We start from the raw sequence: 24,714 nt of genomic DNA, 5'->3' as shown, positions 1-24,714 counted from the left end.
ACTATTTCATCACTAACCCAATCCTCCATTAGAAACTCAAACACACGAATATCTATATGTTCCTGAGTCTTGTCTGCCTAATAACAACAGCATCATTGTTCTCTTTCACTGGCAGCATATGTTATCTCAAAGATTAACTTTATAACGGACTTCAACAGACCATACATCTTAGTGCTGATAAAGTCAGTTAGCTTTGTCATATATAATTCAAAAAGAAAATGGAAGCAATGTTAACCACTGTCTAGATGTTTTTAAAATGAAGTCAGCACATCATATCAAAAGCATTGCTGGTTGTGCACCTTTTTAGTATGGGAGATAAACTGAAGCATAGATTTGGGATTTATATTTCCAGTCTCGTTGAAGGCCAAGGCTGAAATCCTGGATTTTATTCCAAATATTGTGTTAGTGACCTTTTTGTTTGTTTTGCCGAGGATTGGAGTTGGTAGGAGCCTTATTTTAATATTAGTATCTCTATTATCCAATAGCAGGAAAGTAGAAAGCATTGACCAATATATTTGTACAATTTCATACTGTGTGGCAGTCTAGATTAGATTATATTGTTTAAAATGACCCGTGCATATGATGGGCAGATGAGAGACCAAGGATCTGCATCAGGCCAGTTCCTGTGAAATTCAGAGAGTGTAGACTTTTTAAGCAGTTGGCATGGTCAGCAGAAATTCCAGGACAATCTTTCCTAGGTGATAAAGAGTACCATTAATGAATGTTACATCTACAAAAATGAAAGACAGAATTGTCTAGGTGTATACATCCAGGAAGGAAAGCAACTATTGTGAATGGTAACTGGAACTATTAAAGAAAGAGAGAATTTAGTCTTAAAATACCCTAAAGGTAAGATGTATTAGGCTGTGGAATAATCTACCAAAGTAAGTGGTATATCTTTAGACTGGATAGACTAACTTTCCTAGGCTGTTCAATCAAAATTTTCAGATTTGGGTGCCAAAAGTTAGGTGCCTAAATACATATTAGGAAATTTAATAAAGGTAGCATGTACATTTCAACAGCTGAACTTCCCTAGATATTAGTAGATTGGGTGTAAGTGGTTCTAATGGAGTTTTTAGGTTATGTCTCCACAACGAGCAGCACAGCTTCAGTGCTGCCGCTACACTTCTGTAGCACTTGTAGTGTGGGTATTTCCTACATCAACAGAAGGGGTTTTTCCATCAATGTAGTAATCTACCTCCCTGAGTGGCAGTAGCTAGGTCAATGGAAGAATGTCTCCATCCACCTAGCCACGTCTACACCTGGGGTTTGGGCTGAGTTAACTATGATGGGGCTGGATGCGCTGCATCCGAGAGTGCTAAAGGAGTTGGCGGATGTGATTGCAGAGCCATTGGCCATTATCTTTGAAAACTCATGGCGATCGGGGGAAGTCCCGGACGACTGGAAAAAGGCTAATGTAGTGCCCATCTTTAAAAAAGGGAAGAAGGAGGATCCTGGGAACTACAGGCCAGTCAGCTTCACCTCAGTCGCTGGAAAAATCATGGAGCAGGTCCTCAAGGAATCAATTCTGAAGCACTTAGAGAAGAGGAAAGTGATCAGGAACGGTCAGCATGGATTCACCAAGGGCAAGTCATGCCTGGCTAATCTAATTGTCTTCTATGACAAGATAACTGGCTCTGTGGATGAGGGGAAAGCGGTGGACGTGTTGTTCCTTGACTTTAGCAAAGCTTTTGACACGGTCTCCCACAGTATTCTTGCCAGCAAGTTAAAGCAGCATGGGCTGGATGAAAGGACTATAAGGTGGATAGAAAGTTGGCTCGATTGTCGGGCTCAATGGGTAGTGATCAATGGCTCCATGTGTAGTCGGCAGCCGGTATCAAGTGGAGTCCCCCAAGGGTCGGTCCTGGGGCCGGTTTTGTTCAATATCTTCATAAATGATCTGGAGGATGGTGTGGATTGCACCCTCAGCAAGTTTGCAGATGACACTAAACTGGGAGGAGAGGTAGATACGCTGGAGGGTAGGGATAGGATACAGAGGGCCCTAGACAAATTAGAGGATTCATAAATAACTTGAATTGTTGAATAGTATTTACTGTTCCTCATAATACAAGGACAGAGAAATGTTCAATTACATTCAAAGGCAACAAATGTAAAGCTTTTTTTCACAATGTGTATTTAACCTGTGGAACTGACTGCCACAAGATATCCTCAAGGCTGGGAGTTTGGTAGGATTCATGAAAGGATTACACATTGATATGGATGATGAGAATATCCAGTTACATAAATAGGATACATATATATGTGAACCACTAGCTGCTGGGGGCAGTAAGGAGGAAACTTCATCTGTGAGCAAGTTATTTCTCTGAAGCCTCTGCTGCTACCCCCTATCAGAGATATGATACTGGACTAGTTGATCATTGATCTGATCCAGTGGGCAATTCCTATTTTCCTTTGTTGCAAAAGAAAATCAAACAAAAACCATTTCCACATGGATAGCCTTTGTTATGGGTTTGGAGTAAATAAGAGATACTGACATGTTTGATCCTTCCTACAAAGATATTTGAGCATCTGAGTTATTTTAAAAAAAAAAAAAAACTTGAGAAAATTGCAAAATACATGGCAACAAACCATATGGAAAGAGTGAGTGTGTGTATATGATAAGGAGAGCTATAGTACAGCGTCATTCAAAAATGATGGTTTCCCATTCCTTAGCACAACTAAAGAGTGTTCCTTTGTGTATACATAGAATATAACTTAGTTATTTCTCTCCCAATTTAAAATTCAGAAGATTGAAATAGCAAAAATAGTAGTTATATTCATGTGTGCACATGCTTGCAGTTAGAGTTTTCAGTAGCTCACACGGTCCCAATGTCTCTGACACCGAATCTTTGGGGAATATCTATTTTTAAATTCTGTCATCTAATCATGGAGAAGTTCCGGAGTAAAGCAATATTATTTTGTGTTGTTATTTTCACAGTTCATCTCTCAGTTTACTGTATCTTCTGAATATAATGTATTTATTTATTATAAATCAATAACATTTTCTCATTCTAAGTTAACCGTTTCTTGACCATTAACATGCTTTTTTTTTTTCTTTTTTCTTTTTTTTTCCAGTTTAAAAGAATGCTCAACAGGGAGTTGACCCACTTATCTGAAATGAGCCGATCAGGCAATCAGGTCTCAGAATATATATCAAACACATTCTTAGGTAAGAATATATTATGGGAGTGATTTGTCTTTTTAGTAGTTATGCATTTTATAAACTACATTGTTCAGTATTTGGACAGAGAGATCATTATAAATTGATAAAATTAGCTCTCTGCATAAATTGTTGCATATATACATTTTGTGTTGCTTCTTTGCTCGGAGAGTTGTTGAGTACTGTAGCAAAGTGTTCAGGTTAAAGACCTATCCCTATGTATTCCCATGATCTGTTATGGTTAACATGAAATAATCTTGCCTATTACCAGCATAATTGAGGAGGGATTAATATAGTGAATTGTTTGATAGATTTAAAGATTATCCTTGCACCCAGTTCTCATTTTCCCAGTACAGAAGTTATACTATAAAGGCATCTTGATCTGATGAAAGTACACAGCTAAAAATAATCTCATTGAATCTCTCAGAACATGGTGGTGGTGCATTGGCATTCCCCCTCTGCAGACAGAGAGGGTGATAAACATGACTTGAGTCAACATCTGAACAGATTTCTGCTAGGAGAATAACTTCAGCCAAGGAGCTTGTGGTGGGGAGGGCTTGGTAACCCTGACACTGTATTAGCAGGTATGAAGATAATAATTGAACAGTCCTCTCAAGTCCCACCTGTGTGATTTTGTAAAGAAAAGAGATTTTTTTGCTATTTTTAAATAAATAAAAACAATATTCTATATTTGTGTATATTGAAGATAGACATAGAATATGCTAATTTAAACATGTCTTGAAGACACGCATACACTTAGACTGTTTAAGATTGTGAATATAGGTAGGGACACATGGGTATGTCTAGATTAGGATTAAAGGGCATTAAAATGTATGTTAAAATATAGCATGAATGTGTGTGTGTGTGTGTTTAAACAAATTTTATCCAAGTCTACAATACCCTAAATGAATTGGTTAAAGTGGTGTCCATTTTATTTATTCATTGTTTCAGTAGAATGCCCAGATTCACCTGCACAGTAAAGTTTGCCTGCCTGTGTGAGAAGTGAAATTCTATTGTACAGTTTCAGGAATATTTAGAAACTCAGGATAAGGCTGCCTGAGGAGATGACCCACTTAGAAGGTGTCTCTCACATCCTCTGACTGAAAAGACTGAGCTATCAGCATCTTTGCATGTTTTCACTTGAAAAATTAAGACTCATTTTGACAGGAATAAGAAAATGCAGCTGTCAGCCTTTCACATGTGACCTGCATCTTTCAAGCAGAATAAACTCTGGAAAGACAAACACTTAGAATCTACTGAGAATGAATATTGTCTTTCTGTGGCTGGCATGCAAATAAAAAACAATATATTAATAAATAAAGGAAATGCAAATGTAAGAGGTTGCAACACGGTTACCTCAGTTACAGAACTCTCCTTAAGTATAGTATAATTAGAACATGCATATAAATATATAGATTCAGAACAACGATGTGTGGAAGGAAAATGTTCTTACAGAAAATTTAAATGAATTAATGTCTTGTTAACCAACTTCTGCATTTTTCCCCATCTACTGAGCATTTAAAGACCTACTAACATTTGAAAGCTAGGAACCTTTAGTGAGAAAGATAGGGTTTTCCTGTTTTGCTTTGAAATATAGGCACTTCACTCCTAATCAGCGACACATGCCTTGAATGCAATTATTAATAATTACAACATATATATATTTTTTTCTCTTGGTAGAGAATCAAGGTTCCTACAGTGTATATTCATACATAAACAGTGTGATTAACCAGTGCTCTTCTAGACAGATAATGTAATAGAACCTAGCAACCAGTATAAAATAATTTGCTGTAAAAACCATATCAATATGGTAAATTATCTTATTTTAAACATACAAAAGGTGTTCAGCACTCATAGCATTAGCTGCCCATATTTAACAAAACATGAGGAAATCCCATGGAATTCCATGGCAGATCTCAAATCTTTCAGACAGAGACACTTCCTTTCACTTGAGCTAATCTGACAACTCAGTTTATAATCCTCCCCGTTGATGGATCTAAACTTTGTGCATATGACCGAAACCATAAACATCAAGGTATGCACACGAGTCACTGCTCTTCAGCTGTTGTCTCTTTGCACCAGTCAAGAACTCTGCTCCTCCCCTGCTTTTCTAATTGGTCAGAGAATGGGGTGGGAAGAGGGAATTATGCTTCAGGCTAAAAACTTGGTGACATTTTTACATTCTCATCTTTGCTGTGATCTGTTCAGAATTCTTTGCATTTTCCAGTAGTTGCAAACTCCTGAAAAGTAGACAATAAAAACTGAAGAAGCAAACACAGTAATCCAGAATGCCACTGCATTCCCTAGGCAGTTTCAGTCTCTCCATTAAAGATGACCAGGGCAGGAGGGGAAAGATGTTTGTACTTTTTTTTTTTTTGTAGGATATATATGTAAACATATAGAAGGTCAAAAGGTTGGTTGGCTTGTTTAGAAGTGTATTTTTAATGATTTTCCCGGATTATTTTTATATTAGAAGTATCAGTCCTTGATTTTCCTGGTTTTGCTGGAGGACTCCTTGAAGGATTGGAGAACACATAGTGGTATTACATCACAAAAGATAAGCTTGAGAAATGGAGAAGGAGACTTTTTTTTATCAAACTTTAAAAAACTCTTTGCTTAGTTGTTTTTTGTTCGTTTGGTTTTGGTTTTTGAGTGGGTTATTTGTTTTGTTTAAAAATTAGGAGAAAAGCCCTCTATTGCAATAGATTTCACATGCACACACCCTGTCTCTTCAGCTGAGGGGTGAAAGGGCATATTCTTCAGTTCACCAGTCCTCCATCAAAAACAGGAAAGATCGGGACTTGCTATCCCTCTTATTTCTAAGGTTAGAAAAAAAGAAAAATGCTTTTAAAAATATTTTTATGCCTCCTGTTATATATCATAAAGAAGCAAAAAGGGCAAAACCACTTTTTTCTCTCCATTGCAAGCCATCCCAGGTCATTTAGGCTAACTTCAGAACCTTTAACATTCAATAATATTCCATTGTTTCATAGCACAAAAAAAAAGACCTTTTTAAATGTGGGGGAGGAAGTTCAGAGACTACTTAATTAAATTTTTACATATGGGGAAAAAATACATTTAATATTTAACTCTTCCAGACTTTGTTGCTTTCCATCTGCTTGAAACAAGATAAAAACAGTTCAGAAAAACCTGTCCCAAATGAATTGCATGCAATGAAATCCAGACTCAAAGGGTATGTCTACATTGCAATAAAAATCCCATGGTACTGAGTCTCAGAGTCAGGGTCAGCTGAGTTGGGCTCTCAGGTCTCGAGCTGCGGGGCTAACAATAGCAGTGTAGATGTTTGGGCTTGGCTGGAGCCTGGGCTGTGAGACCCACCCCCTCGCAGAGTCTCAGAACCCAGGCTCCAGCTCAAGCCCAAACGTCTCCACTGCAGTTTTATAGCCCCGCACCCCACATCCTGTGAGCCTGAGTAAGCCGACCTGGGACAGCTGCAGCCATGCCGCAGGTCTTTTATTGCAGTGTACCCTTTGGGGCTCATTCTCATTTACATGAAGGTCACTTTTCACTAGTCTGGAAGTGTAAAGGGGGCCTTAAAGTGTATCTAAGTGTAATTTACCCTAACTTTAAACCCCCTTTACACTGCCAGAGCAACATAAAGATGCCATCTGTAAATGAGAAGCAGGCCCTATGTTTCTGGATCTTTGAGCTTTCCTGTTGCAAGTGTTTCTGCACATTTGCAGTGCGGTCGTTGTCAGAAAAGTGACTCTATAAAAATGGTACCTTCTTATTTAACACATCTCCTTCCTTTGCATCTTCAAGTCACATGTGCATATCTGACAAAAACTGTTTGCACTTTGGTTAACACGATAGAGCTAATTCGGAGAACAACAAACTACACTCGTTTGTACTTCACAGGCCATGAGCAAACTTGCAAGTTAAGTCCTGATTACAGATATCTTTATTACTGGTAATGATGTAAGCACCAGAAAGAACAGCTTGATTTTCAGATCCCAGTTTGAACATCCAGGTGTGGCAATTTTTTAAGAAATGAAATCTATTGCATCATAAGTTAAGTAAGTAATGTGCCAAAGTTAGAAACAGAAGACATATGATACCTCACAATGTTATTTTTACAAAGTCACCTTTCAGAATGTAACACTTCAGACAACAGACATTTCCAAAACTAAAGTGTGAACCAAAGAAAAAACAAGCAGTTTTTTGACAAGGGCTTGAAAAATATTGTAATTTCCTTGGGCTGTGCATATGAGGATGAGAGATGGTAATGTTTTAGCCTGAAGCCAGTATTTAAGGGTAAAATCTATCAATGCTCTTCTTGCCATAATCTGCTCAAGCTATTTGTTGTATTTATGTTATATAACTTCTAGAGCTGGTCAGAAATTTTCTGGAATAGAGTGTTTTTTTCTGTCAGAAAATGCCAGTTTGTTGAAATGTTGTATTCCTGCAGAAACGTTCTTTGAGAACACATTGCTTATAATGAAATTCTTAACAGAAACCAGGCAGATTTTGGTTGGTTCTGCCTGCTTGGTTTCCTGCCAGCTCGCCCTCCAGCCCCTTGGCAGCCTGCTAGTGCTTGCAACCGCCTTTCCAGAATCCCTGGCTCTAGGGAAGCTTGCCACAAAGGCTGCCTTGGAGTGGGAGCTACCAGGACTTTCAGACTCTAGCAGTTCGGAAACCCTGGGAGCCCTGACTCCCTGCCTGCTGCTTCCAGAAGTTTGAAATGAAATTTTGGAATTCGCATTCTACAGGAAATACCTAAATTCATTTTTTCATTCTGATTCTGAACTTTTTATTATTATTATTATTTTGGAAGGTCCCATGGAATGACAATTTGAGTTTCTGGCCAGGTCTATTACTTTCTTTTTGTGGAAAGGATTACCTCCCTATACATTTTTGGGCGAGGGGGGATGATGCAGCCACAAACTACCCTCAAAGTCTATTCAGAAACAATGAAACAACCTTTGGAATAGTGCAGTGCTTCATACAGTTGAACAAAGTTTCTTTGTTCAGTTGTTGTTGTTTTTAATTTCGGATAGTTATTAGTCTCCACATTTAGCTTAAAAAAGACAGAATGATAATGGAAGGGTTATAGTGTACACAAAATCAATCTTAACCACTAAGATCGACAAACAATATATAATTTTTATAAGTATGGAAAATGCCCTTCAAAGTTATTTTTTTCTCCCCTTTCTTCAAAGACAAACAACATGAAGTGGAAATCCCTTCTCCAACACAGAAAGAGAAAGAGAAAAAGAAGAGGCCTATGTCCCAGATCAGTGGAGTGAAAAAACTGATGCACAGCTCTAGTTTAACTAATTCCAGTATCCCCAAATTCGGAGTTAAAACCGAACAAGAAGATGTTCTTGCCAAGGTAAGGAAGATTTAACCTGTTCTCTACCAAGATCTTAGAAACTTACCATGCAATTTAATGAAGTTTTGAGGTTGTCAAACAGACTTTAGTGTGTTTTTTCCATACTCTTTCCACAGCCTTTGATTTCAAGGGCTAATGCCAGATTCTGATCTCACTTAGGCAAGTATAAATCAGGAACACTGAAAAAACGAAGTGAGTGTATAGTAAACTTCTGTTCCAACAGGAGAGCAGTGGGAATTTTTTCTGCCTGAGGAGAACATAATGTAAAATAAACAAGCATTGTATGTGTATTAATAAGGTCCTTATGCATAAATCATCAGCAAAATAAAAGGCAAACTTTAATTTGAGCACTATCAGAGGGTTTAGTATATTATTTTCACAGTGGTTCAACCAGTTTGTTATACCATGACTCTGGTATTGTAGCTATTTCAAACAAAAATGATTGGAAAATTAAGTATTTGATTTAAAAGTTTCTGTTGCTTAATTTCATTCTAGGAACTAGAAGATGTGAACAAATGGGGCCTGCATGTTTTCAAAATAGCAGAACTATCTGGAAACAGACCTCTGACAGTCATCATGCATACCATTTTCCAGGTGGGCAAGATGGAAGCAGCACTAGTGCTCTTTATTCATCAATCGTTATGTTTCTTATAAACTTAATTGTTTTCCTCTTCCTTCCTCCAGGAACGGGATTTGTTAAAAACATTTAAAATTCCAGCAGACACTTTAATAACTTACTTGATGACCCTAGAAGACCATTACCATGCAGATGTGGCATATCACAACAACATACATGCTGCAGATGTCGTTCAGTCTACTCACGTACTGCTATCAACCCCAGCTTTGGAGGTAAATCCACACATCCATGGAAGAGGGGAGAGAGAAACATACGCATGCGAAATATCAAAAACTCTTCTAAGCTAAATGTAAATTATCCCAGGGTCTGTAAGATATATATAGTTTCATGAGACTTTCTCTTCTAAAGGAATTTAGTGAGGACCCAAGTTTATTTACTTGGCTAGTGCTAAATCAACCACATTCTTTTGGTAACCTGTTTTCACCATCTACTTTTAACTACAGGTCATGTCCTGTCATTTCCCATGTGGCGTTCTCATTGAAACCAATGGGAATTATACAGGAAATGTGGTGACAGGATGTGGTTCCCTAAGTAATATAGTACGGTGTTGTTTTTTTCACTGATACATTTTCTGTGCAGAAGGTTACATTTATATTTTTCTGCTTCTCTGAACTGAATTTCTCTAACATTTACTTCAATGTAACATTCAATACTCAGGCAGTGTTAAACCCATATTAGATCCTTAATGGGTTGTCTTATTTTGTTAAAAAAACCTTGAAATCCAGACTTTTTAAAAATGAATCCTCTTTATATGAGCTGTTTAAAAGAGCGCTTAAGTCTCTGAGGTGAAAGGAAGCTAGAGAAACATTGGAATCTCTCTCCTCTTTTATTATAAAACTGTGATTAAGCTTAACTTACATCTTACTTTGAAACTCAAAAGGATTTGACCTTGACCAGGTTTCCATTTTTGCCCTCTGGCTCACAGAGATCCCAATACTGCAAGGTGCTGAATGCCTCCTCCCTCCCTCGCCTTCTCCTTGAAGTGAATGAATTGGGAGAGCTCTAGGGATATCTGGGAGGTCTCTTTACTCCTAAAAGAATCAGTCCTCTTGTAGAAGATTTCCCTCATGGCAGGGAGGAGGTTCAGCTTCTTTTCATAAATGGAGCTGCATTACCACTCGCTTCAGTGGGCAGCCACATTGATTGTCAGTAGCATTACTTAATCTGTCCCGTCAGTTATCCTTCAGAGTCTTGTTTTCAGCACAGTGCTTGAGCTAGTAAAATACTCATATCCCCCTGCATGCTGTTGTTGATAGGTTTATTTTCATAATGGCTTCTAAAAGGAGAATCAGTACATTGTAGGATGTATACCTTGCAGCTTACAGTTATAGTAAATCATATCCATTCTCTCTTAATATCATTTAGGAGGCATGCTCCTTTTTAACGTAACCAGTACATATTATATGTTGATAATGTAATATAAGCATGCTTAATGCAACATAAATATACTACTTGGGGTAACACCATAGTGTATAATGATTAGGTAGGCCAAAATTTTCAGACTTGGGTAGGTGGTAAGATTTAGGCACCTCTCTATATTTAGTGATCTAAATACAAATGACCTTATTTATGGAGAGATGCTGAAAAACCCACAATTGTTTCATTCCATTGAATTCAGTGGTACTTTCAGTGCTCAGGACCTCTAAAAAACAGACACTTTTATGCAAGTGCATGTCGATACCCAAATATGAAATGTCTTGTATATGTAATGGACTATTTTCCAAAACTTTGTGAGGATCGTATTTAAATAACATTTTGAAGTTCCTGTTATATTTAAACTGTGTTGAAAGATGTTTTTGTTTTGTTTTATTTTTTTGAAATATGAATTTTGAAGGAGAAAAAATCAATACACTGTCCTTTTACTGAAAAGGCAGTTTCCTTGTTCAGTAATTGTTGTTTCTGTTGTATGGTTTTTCAGGCAGTGTTCACGGATCTGGAGATTCTTGCAGCAATTTTTGCCAGTGCAATACATGATGTTGATCACCCTGGGGTTTCAAACCAATTTCTTATCAACACAAGTAAGTGTGGGTTGGTTTGTTTGTTTGTTTTTAATATTTACAGTTTCTACTTGGTATCCTGTAAGATATGTGCATAGAAAATGAGAAGCACAAGCTTTTCCGCTTCATGCCCTTCTCTTAGAATATACACAAGTGTTTGTATTTTAATCTGACAGTCATTTTGCAAGGAATTTAACCCTAATCTGCCCATTGCACTAAATACTCAAAGGGGGCAGGAGTTACTAGGTGGATGAACTCTAGCACTGTCACCCACTAGGGGCAGAATGGTAGTTCTTCTCCTGAAATAAAGTGGAAGTTTTGTAAGGTTTCCATTCAGTAAGGAAAAAAATGGGTAAAAGCAGAATAGAAGATTAATGGAAATAAAATATAAAGAAATGGAAAAAAGAAAGAAAACAATTAATATGAGTAGGGTCAGCCCTAGGTTTGTGGGTCTCTTTGCAAAATAGCATGTGCTGTGCCCATTCCTTTCTGTACATACCTGTGATAATTTCCTAGCTGCTGCGTCCTTATGGCATACATGGCTGCCTCCTGCCTGCAAAGTCTCTTAGGCTGTGGTAAAACCTCTCCTCTCCCTATTTCTGATGCTCCACAGCTGCTAGTGATAGCCCCCTGTATGAACAAAGAAGCATGGAGACGTGGAACAGCCTAACACCACCTCTGAATGTGAAGTCCAGTGTACCAGTGACATGTTCTGCACTGCTCTGGTCTGTGCTGCAGCATCACGAGAATCCTCCTAGTTTTCTACCAAATATGAGCATGACTTTTATTTTTTTAAGGGCTAGATTGTGATACCTCTATTGAATAGAACCTAACTCCATGTGTAACCCCATTGATTTGAATGGGACTATTTGTGGAGTAAGATATTATACAACATGCATAAGGTAGCACAGTCTGGATCAATGTTAAGTTACTTTATACACTATTATTGCTTTTGCCATCCCAACTGAATTTCCTTTTACAGTAGCTCACCAGAAATATCAGGGTTGAAATTATATTGAGGGTCTGAGAAAGCAAGGGGGAAAAATCAAGAAAATGGAATCATGACTGTGGGTGCATCTTTAACCCATCTACATACATGTTAGTAGATTTTGTAGGTAATTTCTGCATTGACACACTCTATTGCACCAGTGCTACAATGCCATGACCCAGCAGTCTGAGGGAGAGTGATCCAGCTTTGACTTTTTTGCTGTTATAGGTTCAAATAAGACCCTGAACATTATTTGAATTTATTTTTATGTGCTTTAATGGCCTACGGGCTACCCTACAGTGAAATGCAAATTGGTGACTCATCCACAAGGAGGAGGATTGGGGATGTCACAGAAGTTTCAAAGCTATATTGATAGCAAGTGCACTTCAACAGCTCAGCATAGGAACAGACTGAACCAGGTTTAGCATACAAAATAGCACTTAATATGCCAAGATGTAAATAAACCATTTCCTGGGTACACTTAATGATAACATAATATTTTGAGGGAATGGAACTGCTATAGAATGAGAAGCATTAGTTTAATTTAAGTAAAAGCATTTGAATCTGGGAATTATTTTTATTCATTTCTGGGGAGATTGCTGAATTTTTGTGAGATTACCATTGAGTGACTGGCCAACTCAAGGGACTGGTAGTGGTATATAAAGCTCTTCACTTCTGGATAAACAGTTCAAATCCAGCCCAACTATTCATATAGTTATTCAGTGACTTATAAGAAATGAGACAATTACTTTAGCCCAGTTACTGCTGGACAAGCTTTCACATTACATTTGGCACTAACTGGCACTCTTGTTGGCAGGCTAAAGAGAGGCCAAGGATTTCAGGGCAATGGAGACTGCACAACACTGTCTCCCCCCCAAGATAGTGTTCCCTGCCAGTTAGGTTGGAGGTGCATTGCCATGGCACCGTATAGAAGTCTGTACTGTTACTACATGTGTTTTATTCACTCTGTGGATAAACAGAGAATGCCAGTCTCCATAAAGGCTCTCACTGGAGCTCTTTTTACAAGTGTTAAATTCAGTGGGGACTCAAACTTTAAAAGGATTAGAGAAAAACAGTAGAAAATGCATCACCATCCCTGGGGACAAAGACACTCCCCCAAACAGAAGACAGTTCATCTAAGAGTATATATACTGATTTATGGCACCCAAGAGGTCTGCCACTGACCAGGAGGGATGTGGCTAGGGCACTGAGAGGAGACACAGACTCTCTGCACCCCATGGCCAGCCTCTTTGGCAAAGGTCCCTTGGAGCTGTGGGAATTAAGGTGCTCCCCCTCAATCATAACCCCTGAGGGAGAGCAACTATATAAAGCCATACAGTTTTCTTCAGTCTTTTCTCACAAACATACCAGGAGCTGCTAACAAGATTGTTATATTGAATAACATGTGGGTACTTTTCCCTTCTTCCACAGCAATTACAAATATTAACAAAATCAAACCACCCACAGGGCCCCAGCCTTTCTGAGTAACAGTAGTGTTTGAGCACTCCTTTCGGCCTTGGCCTCTAGAAAGGCTGTTTTTCCTACAATTTTCCACTTTCCTTCTTGGAAAAATAGCAAATAAACATGCTTACAGAATTTTCTGTGAAAGATGAAAGGGCTGTTCGTTGACAAACAAGGTCTTTTTCTTCTCTGCTATTATGGCTTTTCTGCCTTCAAGGCAAAGAAAGGTAGAGGAAGGATTTCCTGAATCACAAGATTCACGTGTTCGGTACAGCAGAGTGAGACAGCAGGAGAATACGTAATGAGGCTCCTGAAATCTGAACACAAGAGCCTTCATGTGCAACCCCAGTGAGCTGAAGGAATTTTAGACTACCGTGTCTATAAAAGAAGATAACGAGGACAAAGAGTAGAATAGACTGATGCACAGCTAGATTTAGGATACAGAAACTAATAAACAGAAATTAATGTCAGTAAATGACAAGTGTGATTGCATACAAAGTATTCTTTTTCAATAATGCAATCGTTATAGGCCATATACTCAAAGGCATGTAAACTGGTTGTGTGTATAAAATCTAGCTGTGTTCCTGCGTAAATGGAATAAAATATGCTCTTCATTTTCAAAGTAGGCTGGTTAGTCGGCCTAAGTAGATGCATGCAGACTTCTGCATATATCTAAGTACAAGTTGTTCCAGGATGTTGCTAAGAGGGTACATGAGCCCCTTTATTTTCACTGCAATATAGACTGCGTTAAGAATACTCACACTTGAAAAGGCAGCATTCTGTCACTATTAGTGCGTTGCATGCAATTCAGTCATTGGGCCAGGTCACTGCATAGGGCTTTCAAGCCATATGGCTCTCCAATAGAATATTGAGAAACACTACTGGTATTATCCTGTCACCCTCCTCCCAAAACATGCTGTTTTCGTATACTAATGACCCCTTTACTCCTCAGAGTGCCTGAGATTGTTGAAGTGCATAAATTAAAAATTAAGCTGTTTGCTACATGCCTAAACCAGGGCAAATCCTTAGCTTTGTTTTCCTGGCTCTGAGTTGTAGGCAGATGCAATTTAACTTGAATAATAATGTGCTATAAGGTGTGTGTGCCATATTTTCCATCTGATTTGGTGCACATGTGGGAGGGGTTCTGAAAGTACTGATCTGATTCTTTATGCTTGTTCCCCAGACTCCTTTGCCTCAGTTTGTTAGGGTTTTCTGGGGTTTTAGGTTTACTTCATCAGTTCCTATAGTCTCTGAGTTACTTGGTTTACACAGGAAACAATACTCGTTTCCTGTGTAAGCCAATACAGATAGTTAAAAGATAGAAGGAACAAAAGCGTATCTCTAAATCCTGTTACAAACATTATGAACTCACTTTTCTGTGTTACCATCTCATTAGATTCCAAATGGTAAATCTAGGAAGGGGTTAGTTTGACCTGCAGCGATGAAGAGAAGGACTGTTCTAAATATTAGAGGAATATGTCCCAAGGAAGCTGTCTTGGGAATCTGAAAAATCAAAAAATAACCTGGGGGGAAACACAAGCTTTGTTAACATTCTGCCTCATGACTGTCTTGCAGACTCTGAACTTGCCTTGATGTACAATGACTCATCGGTATTGGAGAACCATCATTTAGCTGTGGGTTTCAAGTTGCTACAGGAAGAGAATTGTGACATTTTCCAGAATCTGACCAAAAAACAAAGACAATCACTGAGGAAAATGGTTATTGACATTGTGAGTTTCAGCTTGAATTTCCCACTTCTAATTCATTCAGATTGAATTAACAAAACAAACCTTAGATATTTTTCTGGTACATTAGATACACTCAGGCACATAATGCAGGCAATGCAGTGAAAATTGCATTATGTATAAAGCGTGTATGTTGGAGTTCTTTTGAGTTAAAACTAAAGGCTGGCACAACCAACAGCCTTTACAGCACGGGGAACCCTAGTTAGGAAAAAAATGTATATAGTCATATGTGTAGATCATGGTTTCCCCCATACCTTCCGCCAAAAAAACAACAACATAAACCTGTATCTCTCTGTGATTTGGGGGCTGTCATATTCAAATATTGAAAAAAAATCATTCAATTATTTTAGTTACTAATGCTTTGACTTCACCTTCAAGGTACTTGCAACAGACATGTCTAAACATATGAATCTGTTGGCTGATTTGAAAACTATGGTTGAAACCAAGAAAGTGACAAGTTCTGGGGTTCTACTTCTTGATAATTATTCAGACAGAATTCAGGTAAGATCATCCATGTTGAAAAACAGTCACTAGCCTTCATTTACTAGGTTTGTCTCGCCAGTCCTACGTGGGTGTACGTCTCATTTAATTCTGTCCCCATTCTCACCTCATTAAGCTCTCCCTGTACTTTCAAATGTGTCCATTAGCCACAAGTGCCATATTTGCCTTCAGTATCACATTCTGTTGGGCATTGACCAGTTCTTTGGTTGAGCTTTGAGGAAGGAAAATACTTTTTCTGGGTTTAATTTGCTATGACCTAACTTCTAAACATCTTTGAACCTGATCAGTCTTGCACTTAAACATTTTCTACCTCTTAATATAGACAGAAGCTGTAGAAGTGAGATAATTTTTGGCTATTAATGCAAGTGTGAAAAACACACATAGGCACATCCAGCTTTTGCTGTACAGAATAAATGCTGCGCTACCTGTATTTTCAAGATTCTGTTTCGCAGCCACCAAATGTGTAAATGGAATAAAGAGCCTTTCGTCTCTAGTGTTAATAACGCAGGAGGTGCTCAGTAGATAATATATGTTTGTCCGTTTTAGGTTTTACAGAATATGGTACACTGTGCAGATCTAAGCAATCCAACCAAGCCACTCCAGCTCTACCGCCAGTGGACCGACAGGATAATGGAAGAGTTCTTTCGTCAAGGAGACCGGGAAAGAGAGAGGGGCATGGAGATAAGTCCCATGTGTGATAAGCACAATGCATCTGTAGAGAAATCACAGGTAATCCATTTGAATAATTAATGAGATAACATGCCAATACATTCTAATAGATAAAATTGGATCTTAGCCACTTGATTTGTTTTATTTGCATGGGTTTCTGGATGTATGTTGTTGGATTTTTTCCCCTTTTAATTAATACATCTTTTAAGAGGAGTTGAGATTTCCTACCATTAAAAATAGCTGTGTTTGGGCCAAAGAGCTCCATTATGGCATTGTTCTGTCACGTGAGATGTGCTATAAGGAGGAATACAATACATCTTTTCATTAAGCTTCCCTTTAATAGCACAATCGTATGTAAAATAGCAGTTCAGCTCAAGAGATAAGAACGAGTTGTTGGGAATTAGATTTAAAAATAAACCTTTCCAATATCCATCTCCCATTAATATGAGATAAAAAGCTAAGGATTCAGCCTTGAGCACTGCAATCTGTTGAGAATGCTATAAAAGCCCATTTTCCACATAGAATAACACGGCTTCTTTTCAGCCTTCTTAAAGATAGGGTATCCAGCATGCCTGTTTCTGACAATAGTATGCTCAGACATTGTACTTGGTTCGTCTGGGAAGGAGTGAACATCAGGAGCCTCTGTCCTGTCATCAAGAATTTCTATTTTGTTTTATAACCTATATGTGCATTTTTTCTTGGGAATAAGGTACTCATCCTAATTTTGTATTGTGACATTACTTGGAACAGGTGGGGTTTATAGACTACATTGTTCATCCTCTTTGGGAGACCTGGGCAGATCTTGTTCACCCTGATGCCCAGGATATCTTGGACACCCTGGAGGACAACCGAGAATGGTACCAGAGCACAATCCCTCAGAGCCCTTCTCCTGCACCGGATGACCAGGAAGAGGGTCGGCAGGGCCAGACTGAAAAATTCCAGTTTGAACTAACATTGGAGGAAGATGGTGAATCAGACACTGAAAAGGACAGTGGAAGTCAAGTGGAAGAAGACACCAGCTTCAGTGACTCCAAGACTCTTTGCACCCAGGACTCAGAATCCACTGAAATTCCCCTTGACGAGCAAGTAGGCGAAGAAGTGGAAGGGGAGGAGAGCCACACAGAACCTTGCGTGCTAGAGGAAGATCATTCTCCTGACACGTAACAGTGTGAAGACTCAGTTTCTTTCTCTCTGTCTCTTTGTCTCTCTCTCTCTTTTTTTTTTAATTAGAAAATGGTTTCCAAAGTGCACGTCACATGCCACAACCACGGTCACACCTCACTGTCACCTGCCAGGACGTTTGTTGATCAAAACTGACCTTAATTACTCAGTTTGGCACTCAGGAATATTGTAACCACAATTTCACCTCCATGGCATCAGAGAGCAAAGGGGAAAACATCCATGAACAGCATCTTAATAAGATCTCCATTTGGCAGATTTGATTAAAGAAATCAGGTCTCTAAAGTGGTTTCAGAGGAATATAGCCTACCAGCAAAAGGCTGGTGTGCATTGGGTGTTCTGTTTTGTTTTTATTTTACAAGCAAGGCATTGAGTAACATTCATCATCAGAGTTTTAAGAAAACAGCCAGAGAATGAACTGAGGTTCCTAATGGAAAACAAATGCACATGAATAATGGGACACAACATGAATCTGTTACCTGTAGGAAGATGAGCTGTGGAAATTGCATAATTTTCTAATTTCAAGTCTTCCTAATACATGACTGAAAAAAAAATAAAGAAAGTGTGGCCAAGTGGGTTACACTGACCTCTGCATTTTGTATTATATGTAAAACAGAGATCTTTTGTAGAGCTTACTTTTATTATTAAATGTATTGAGGTATTATATTTAAAGAAAAAAACACCTTCAGAACTTCATCTGCCACTGGTTATTTTTTCCAAAGAGTAACTTGCAAGTTTTCAGTACAAATCTGTGCAACACTGGATAATACTTCTAGTTATCTAGTTATAGATTTTATTTTATTTTAGTTTTGCACGTTAGATTTTTATAGCCTTGATCTGAGCTGTAAAAATCCATTGTTTTATATACCAATGACTTCCTTGAAATATTTTTGTGTGTGTTGCAGGAAACCCTTTCAGTGGGATGGAATTCCTTTTATGTTTGTTTTTATTATAATTTTTTCAGACAAACAACAGACGTCTGCATTGTGCTTTTGTCCTCCTAGTGGAGCTGACCCTGCAGCCCCTCCCTTACTCCCACAGATGGTCGCACTGAAACCAATGGGACCACTCAAGTCAGGATTTGCAGGAGTGGGCCCAGTATGAAAAAGTGATGAACCATCTTTATATAAACATAACACTTTTCTCTTTGCTTAATAAAATTAGTTCCTTTAGAATGTCACTCTGAGGCTGAGAACTGGCGATCACTAAATAAGAACAACCTGTTTGCTGTGGCAAAAGAGTAGAATCTTTCCTATTTTATCTCCCTTAAAGCTTATTTTGTGTCAGCAATTTGGGCAGTAATTTCTGTTTAGCTGGAGCACATGCTCACCTCAGAAGTGTGTGTGTGTGTGTCTTTAAAAATGATTATTAGCATATTTTTCAGAACTCCTTTTCCTTGCATGAAGAGCCAGATCATAAGGGTTTTTTTAAAAAATAAGCCAGTAAAGCTTGGTAAGGTTTGGATTTCCCCCCAGATTACTTCACAACTTGAAAATGTTTCTCATCCTACGTCCAAGTTGCGCTGGAAGGATTCTACTTTTAAATCTGATCAGTACCTAAGCCTTCAGTAACTTGGAAGGAAAAAGGTTTTATAGAGTCATGCTTCTCATTATGCAGTTCTACTGATAGGTCATGTGTAGTGGGAAGGAATTTATCTCCTATGGTTGACTCTTTATTAAGACTAATTTTGATGAGTGAGATTGGGAAATAGTTGCCCAGGAAAACAAATAGATTCCTTCTGTCACAAATTCTGATCGAATGGCAAGGCATAGGTGACTTTCTGACAAGATGAAATGGAAATGGCACTTATTTCCTTTGCTTGAGTTCAGTTGAACCAGTGAATTTATAGGAAATGAAGAAGGGGTTATACCAATTTCAGAGATCTAGGATACAAACCCGTTTAAAAAACTTTGGGTAATGGTTTAGCTTTTAGTGCATTTTGCATTTTTCTATATCCAGGTCGTAGGTTTATCTGCCTTTAGCCCCGAAAGGGCTTTATCTGAGAAGATACCAAAGGGAGAAAGTGAATGGAGAGATTTCGCCATGCTGATAGGAGCTTTTAAGCTCATGTCTTTCCCTCACCATCTCCCCCTGAGCCCTCACTCCCATCTAAATATCTTTTCAATCCCCAAGAGTGCCTGGAATCTTAATAATGAAAAAAAGCAATATAAATTCCAAAAAACAATATGGACCTGAAAGGGTTTTACATCTGCACTAATTGAAAACAAATAGTCTTAAAGAAAATACCACCATATTGTGAAATATACACCCATACACATGGACAATCAAATAGTAGAAAAAGACATGATTTCTTATAGCCAGGGATCTAATGCACTGTACAATCTTTTATTTTCTTTGCCCAAGTGTGCTTTAGCATTGCACACTGCTTTAAAAATAATACAATTTACAAGTGGCTTTACATGTTTGAAATATTTTTGCCATAAGAAAGTGCAATGAGTTGGGTACTGAATGGGAAAAAAAGAAAAACCTGCATTTGCTTATAAGAATACACTTTAGCTTGCAAGTTACTGTACTCAGTAATGCTGTGTTTGTTATTTTTAATTGGGGTTTTTTGCATTATTGTTAAAAATTATGAGCGAATACAGGTAGAACAAATTGCATTCAAAGGTTTTTAAAAAAACTTGAATGAAATGGATTTTACAGAAAGCTTTGACAATTCTTTTAAAATGCATTATTTATTTTATTTTGTGCCATGCATTTTTCTCACCAAATGACCTTACCTGTAATACAGTCTTGTTTGTCTCTGTTTACAACCATGTATTTATTGTAATGTACATACTGTAATGTTAATTGTAAATTATCAGTTCTTATTATAACATCATCCTTGACAGGTTGGTGTTGCTATATTTGGAAACTCTTGGTGAGAGAATGAATATTATGTATACATACTCCTTGTACATTTTTTCTCCTGTAATATATTCTATGTCACCTTAGAGCTTGTTTATGGAAGATTTGAGAAAAACTATAAAATACATAAAGATATATAAATAAAAAAGCTGCAGGTCTTTGGTCCCAGGGCTGTGCCTTAACTTTGAACAATATTTTCTTCTGTTTTGCTGCATTTGAAAGAAAGGTGGTTGTGGGGCTAGGGCTGGGCATTCCTACAATATTTTTAGTAGTTAATTGGTTGGGTCACTGGCACAAGCTAGTATGTACAATACTACAACCTGTTTTCATTCATGGCCCCATTTGAAAGTCAAGCTTTTCCATACCTACAGAACTGTAATTGCATTGTCTACCTGATTGTTTTCTTTCCACTTTTGAAGACTATAATCAGGGATTACTTCAGCCATTACCTGTTCCCTTTTTGAAATTAACACAATCATTTGAAACAGTAGTGCACAGCTGTGCTGTACACGTGGGACAGTTGTAATAACTCGTTTGGCTCTTAGGCACATAGGAAAATGAATTAATCAGAATTCATACACGTTATTATTTTGACAACTGTCCTTCATGTTCCTTCCTTACTTAGATGTACAGGAAGTACAGTATACCACTGTATAACCATAATCCATAGAGTAGGGTAAAAGACAGCTTGAAATCTTGGAAATGCTTTCCAACATTAATATTAGTGTTACAAGCAGCCAAAGCTTTCCTCTTTTGTAGATGTACTTAAGGCTTTTGTACACATGTGCATAGTGTGGATGTAAAGGATGACTGTAACCCTTTAAATAACACTACTATTAGTTTTGCAGAATTAGACCCTTGCCACTTAAACACCACAATTGCTGTAAGCCAGTTAGGATTCCTGATAGCAATTAAGTTGCTAGTGTAAGATAGATACCTCTTTTCCATTCCATTGATGCCCAGCCCTTGTAACATGTGACTGTTCAGTGAAAGGAGAGATTCTTTTTCAAGGAAAAACAGAGCCTCCTTTTTGACACAAACTGTAGATTTTAGCAGCCCTGGCCCAAAGGAATTTGATTGCTTTTGTTTTAAACAGTATAAAAGGGACACTATAATAACAGAAATCCTGAACAATTTTTGTTATTGTTTTAATTTGTTTTTTCCTTTGGGTATGTCTTTAGACTGGCAACTTGTGTGAACATTGCAAATGATTAGTCTTTCAATGGTTTCTTAGCCTCTCTTACAGCCTATGGAGTAGTACTGTACATCAATACCTTCATATGAAATTTTTATATGCAATGGAAATAAAAGCATGGGTTGATTCTGCCTAGCTCCTGTATTGGACTTTCTTTTGCAAGTAAAGTTTATTTTACACAGTAAGTGCCATCAGTAACAACACATTTTAAGATACAAATGAATGCAATAAGAATGAGATTAGTACATTTCCAGGACCATATTATATACCGAATAACAAGAAGTAAATGTGGGGGGGGGGTCAATTAAACAAAGAGGTTATCCCATCAAAGACAACATTCCATAAAGGGTCTAATCCAGTAAGGTGCTAATCACTTTAAAAGATAGGGTTTGTTCTTGATTCCGTTGAAAGTGCCACTGATTTCAGTGGAAGTAGGAACGGCTCCAGAGAAAGAAAGGGCTCATCTTAAAAAGACCTGAGAACACTCTTGAGTTTCCTTAGTGGAGCAATAACAGAAAGGAAGAGGAGTTCCTCTAGTTAAATATTCACCAGACAACTCCTCATCTAAATGGATGATATCACAATGGCTGTTAAAGTACTGATCAAAAACCAACGCTTACTTCACTAAGGAAGAAATTCATAGATTTCAAGGCTAGACAGGACCACTGTGATCAGCCAGTCTGACCACCTGAATAATCCAGGCCATGGAGCTTCCCCAAAATAATTTCTAGAGCATAGCATGTAGGAAAAAAATCCAATCTTCATTTAAAACTTGCCAGTAATGTAGAATCCATCGCAACCCTTAGTAAATTGTTCCAATGGTTAATTACCCTTACTGTTAAAAAATGGATGCTTTACTGAATTTGTCTAGCTTCAATGTCCAGCCTTGAACTGTGTTACACCTTTCTGTGCCAGATTGAAGAACCAGTTATCAAATATTTGTTTCCCAGGTAGGTACTTAAAAACTGTATTCAAGTCACCCCTTAACGTTCTCTTTGTTAAACTAAATAGATTGTTTCTTGAGACCAGAGCAGTCCCGTCCAGACCGGGGAAACCACCCTGGGCCCCCGCGCTTAAGAAGGATGCAGGGGGGGAAGGGCAGGGTGGCCTGGGGGGGTTGTGGCGGACCTGGCGGAGGGAGCAGGAGTCACCGGCTGGTCTGTTTATTTCTTTTTCTTGCCCGTAGCCCTACTGGGCTCGAGCTCAGTAGCTGCAGCAGCAAGTGACCTGACTCCAGCCCACTCTGCTCTGCCAGGTCCCAGCGTTGTCTGCCACTGCAGGGTCCTAGCGTGCCCCCCCCCCAACCACTAGTGCGAAGCTGAGCCAGGCTGACCTTGACCCTGCCCTTCCGTCTTGGATGGACCCTTCCCTTTTCCGGCGGGACACTCCAGCAGCACATGGGGCCCCCTCACCCCCAGAACAGGTGAGTGCCAGCCAGTAGTCTCCAGGCTAGGGCTAGCCCTTATCACCCCTCCCCCTGCCTTAGGGGCCTCCTTGCCTTTCAGCTCTCCAGCCTTGGGGGTCCCCTGCCCCACAGTACCAGGACCTGGGATCCCACAACTCTGCTGTCTCCACCACCCACCAGGACGGGTCCTCCACCCATCTGCTTTTCCGCTTCCCCTCCCCCTCCCAGCCCTCAGAGAAAACCGATTGTAGAGCCCTTCCTCCATGCTGGAGGGTCATGGCTCTCAGTGTTGTGAATCTGTAAGTACATTTTTTAAAAAATTCACTGAGGGTAGCGAGCCCATATGCACCCGGGAAGCGAGTCTGCTGCAAGGAAGTCCAGGAAGGTGGATTTCAGAATGCAAGCGGCGCAACACTGAGCATGGGCGGTGAAGGTTTTTTTAATTATATGAACTTCATTATAATTATAAAAAAGAACTGCAATATAACAACATTATAATTATACAGCTGGGTGCTATCAATATTTAACCTGCGGCCAGCAGCTTCCCTGAAGTTCACTGTAACCAGATTTCACGGGTATAAAAAATGTTAAGGGGGGGGAGGGGCATACAGGCTGATTTGCCCTAGGCCCTGCACCTCCCCGTCCAGGGACGGCTCTGCTTGAAGCTATCACTATAACACTTGTTGTCTAATTCTTTAATCATTTGCATGGGCTGTTCTGTGAACCCTCTCCAATTTATCAACCTCCTTGAATTGTGGCCACCAGAATGCGACAGTATTCTAGCAGTGGTCACACCTGCAACAAATAACCTCTCTACCCCTAGTCAAGATTCCCCTGTTTATGCATCCAAAAATCACACAGTGTCGCACTGGGAGTTCATGTTTATCTCTTTATCCACTATACCACCCCCCCCACCCCCCGCGCAAATCTTTTTCAGTGATTCTGCCTCCCAGGCAAGAATCCCCCGTGCTGTAAGTATAACCTATAGTCTTTTGTTTCTAGATGTATGGCTTTACATTTGACTGTCTTGAATCACATGTTGTCTGATTGCACCCAGCTTACTAAGTGCATCCTGTATCAGTGACCAGTCCTCTTCATTATTTACCAGTCCCCCAATTTTTGTGTCATCTGCAAACTTTATCATTCATGATTTTGTTTTCTTCCAGGTCATTGATAAATAGCGTAGGCCCAAGAACCAATCCCTGCAAGACCCCACTAGGTGCAAATACCTCCCTGAGCCAGCAAGGGCGAAGCTAACCCTTTATGTCTTTTGCCTTCCCTGACGAAACCCTGTCAGGCTCTATGATGGTAATGCAACAGACTAGGCAAGCAGAAGCGTAAGACCAAAAATGAAATCCCGGTGTTACAGCAGCCCGCTGCACCTGTTGGCGTTGAATATAGTTCTGAAACTGATAAGCTGACTCGTCGCTATTCGCAATTCCATGGCAATCCAGCCACTTGCTCTCTCTGCCATGACTAAAACAAAAAGTGACAGCTGGTAGGGAACACAGTGCTGACTGGACACCCCTCAGTTTATTTTCTAGCTGGGCACATTT

At 39.0% G+C, this 24,714-nt stretch overlaps 1 protein-coding gene across 7 annotated transcripts in view; it reads left to right on the top strand.

The window, feature by feature from the left end:
- The window catches only part of PDE4D (phosphodiesterase 4D), a 1,166,661-nt gene extending 1,144,773 nt beyond the window's left edge, over positions 1–21,888 (top strand). For all 7 annotated transcript variants that reach the window (XM_043547759.1, XM_007053879.4, XM_043547760.1 and 4 more), the window contains 9 exons: positions 3,076–3,169; positions 8,341–8,513; positions 9,009–9,107; positions 9,198–9,362; positions 11,069–11,168; positions 15,172–15,326; positions 15,720–15,842; positions 16,389–16,571; positions 17,262–21,888. In XM_043547759.1, coding sequence (XP_043403694.1) covers positions 3,076–3,169; positions 8,341–8,513; positions 9,009–9,107; positions 9,198–9,362; positions 11,069–11,168; positions 15,172–15,326; positions 15,720–15,842; positions 16,389–16,571; positions 17,262–17,675 — 1,506 coding nt within the window. In that variant the 3' untranslated portion in view covers positions 17,676–21,888. The remainder of the gene's footprint in view (positions 1–3,075; positions 3,170–8,340; positions 8,514–9,008; positions 9,108–9,197; positions 9,363–11,068; positions 11,169–15,171; positions 15,327–15,719; positions 15,843–16,388; positions 16,572–17,261) is intronic.
- Positions 21,889–24,714: the final 2,826 nt, after the last annotated feature.

The sequence above is a fragment of the Chelonia mydas genome, chromosome 5 (assembly GCF_015237465.2).
Source record: "Chelonia mydas isolate rCheMyd1 chromosome 5, rCheMyd1.pri.v2, whole genome shotgun sequence".
In the NCBI taxonomy this organism is placed as follows: Eukaryota; Metazoa; Chordata; order Testudines; family Cheloniidae; genus Chelonia; species Chelonia mydas.
This window is presented reverse-complemented; position numbering and strand designations above follow the sequence as displayed.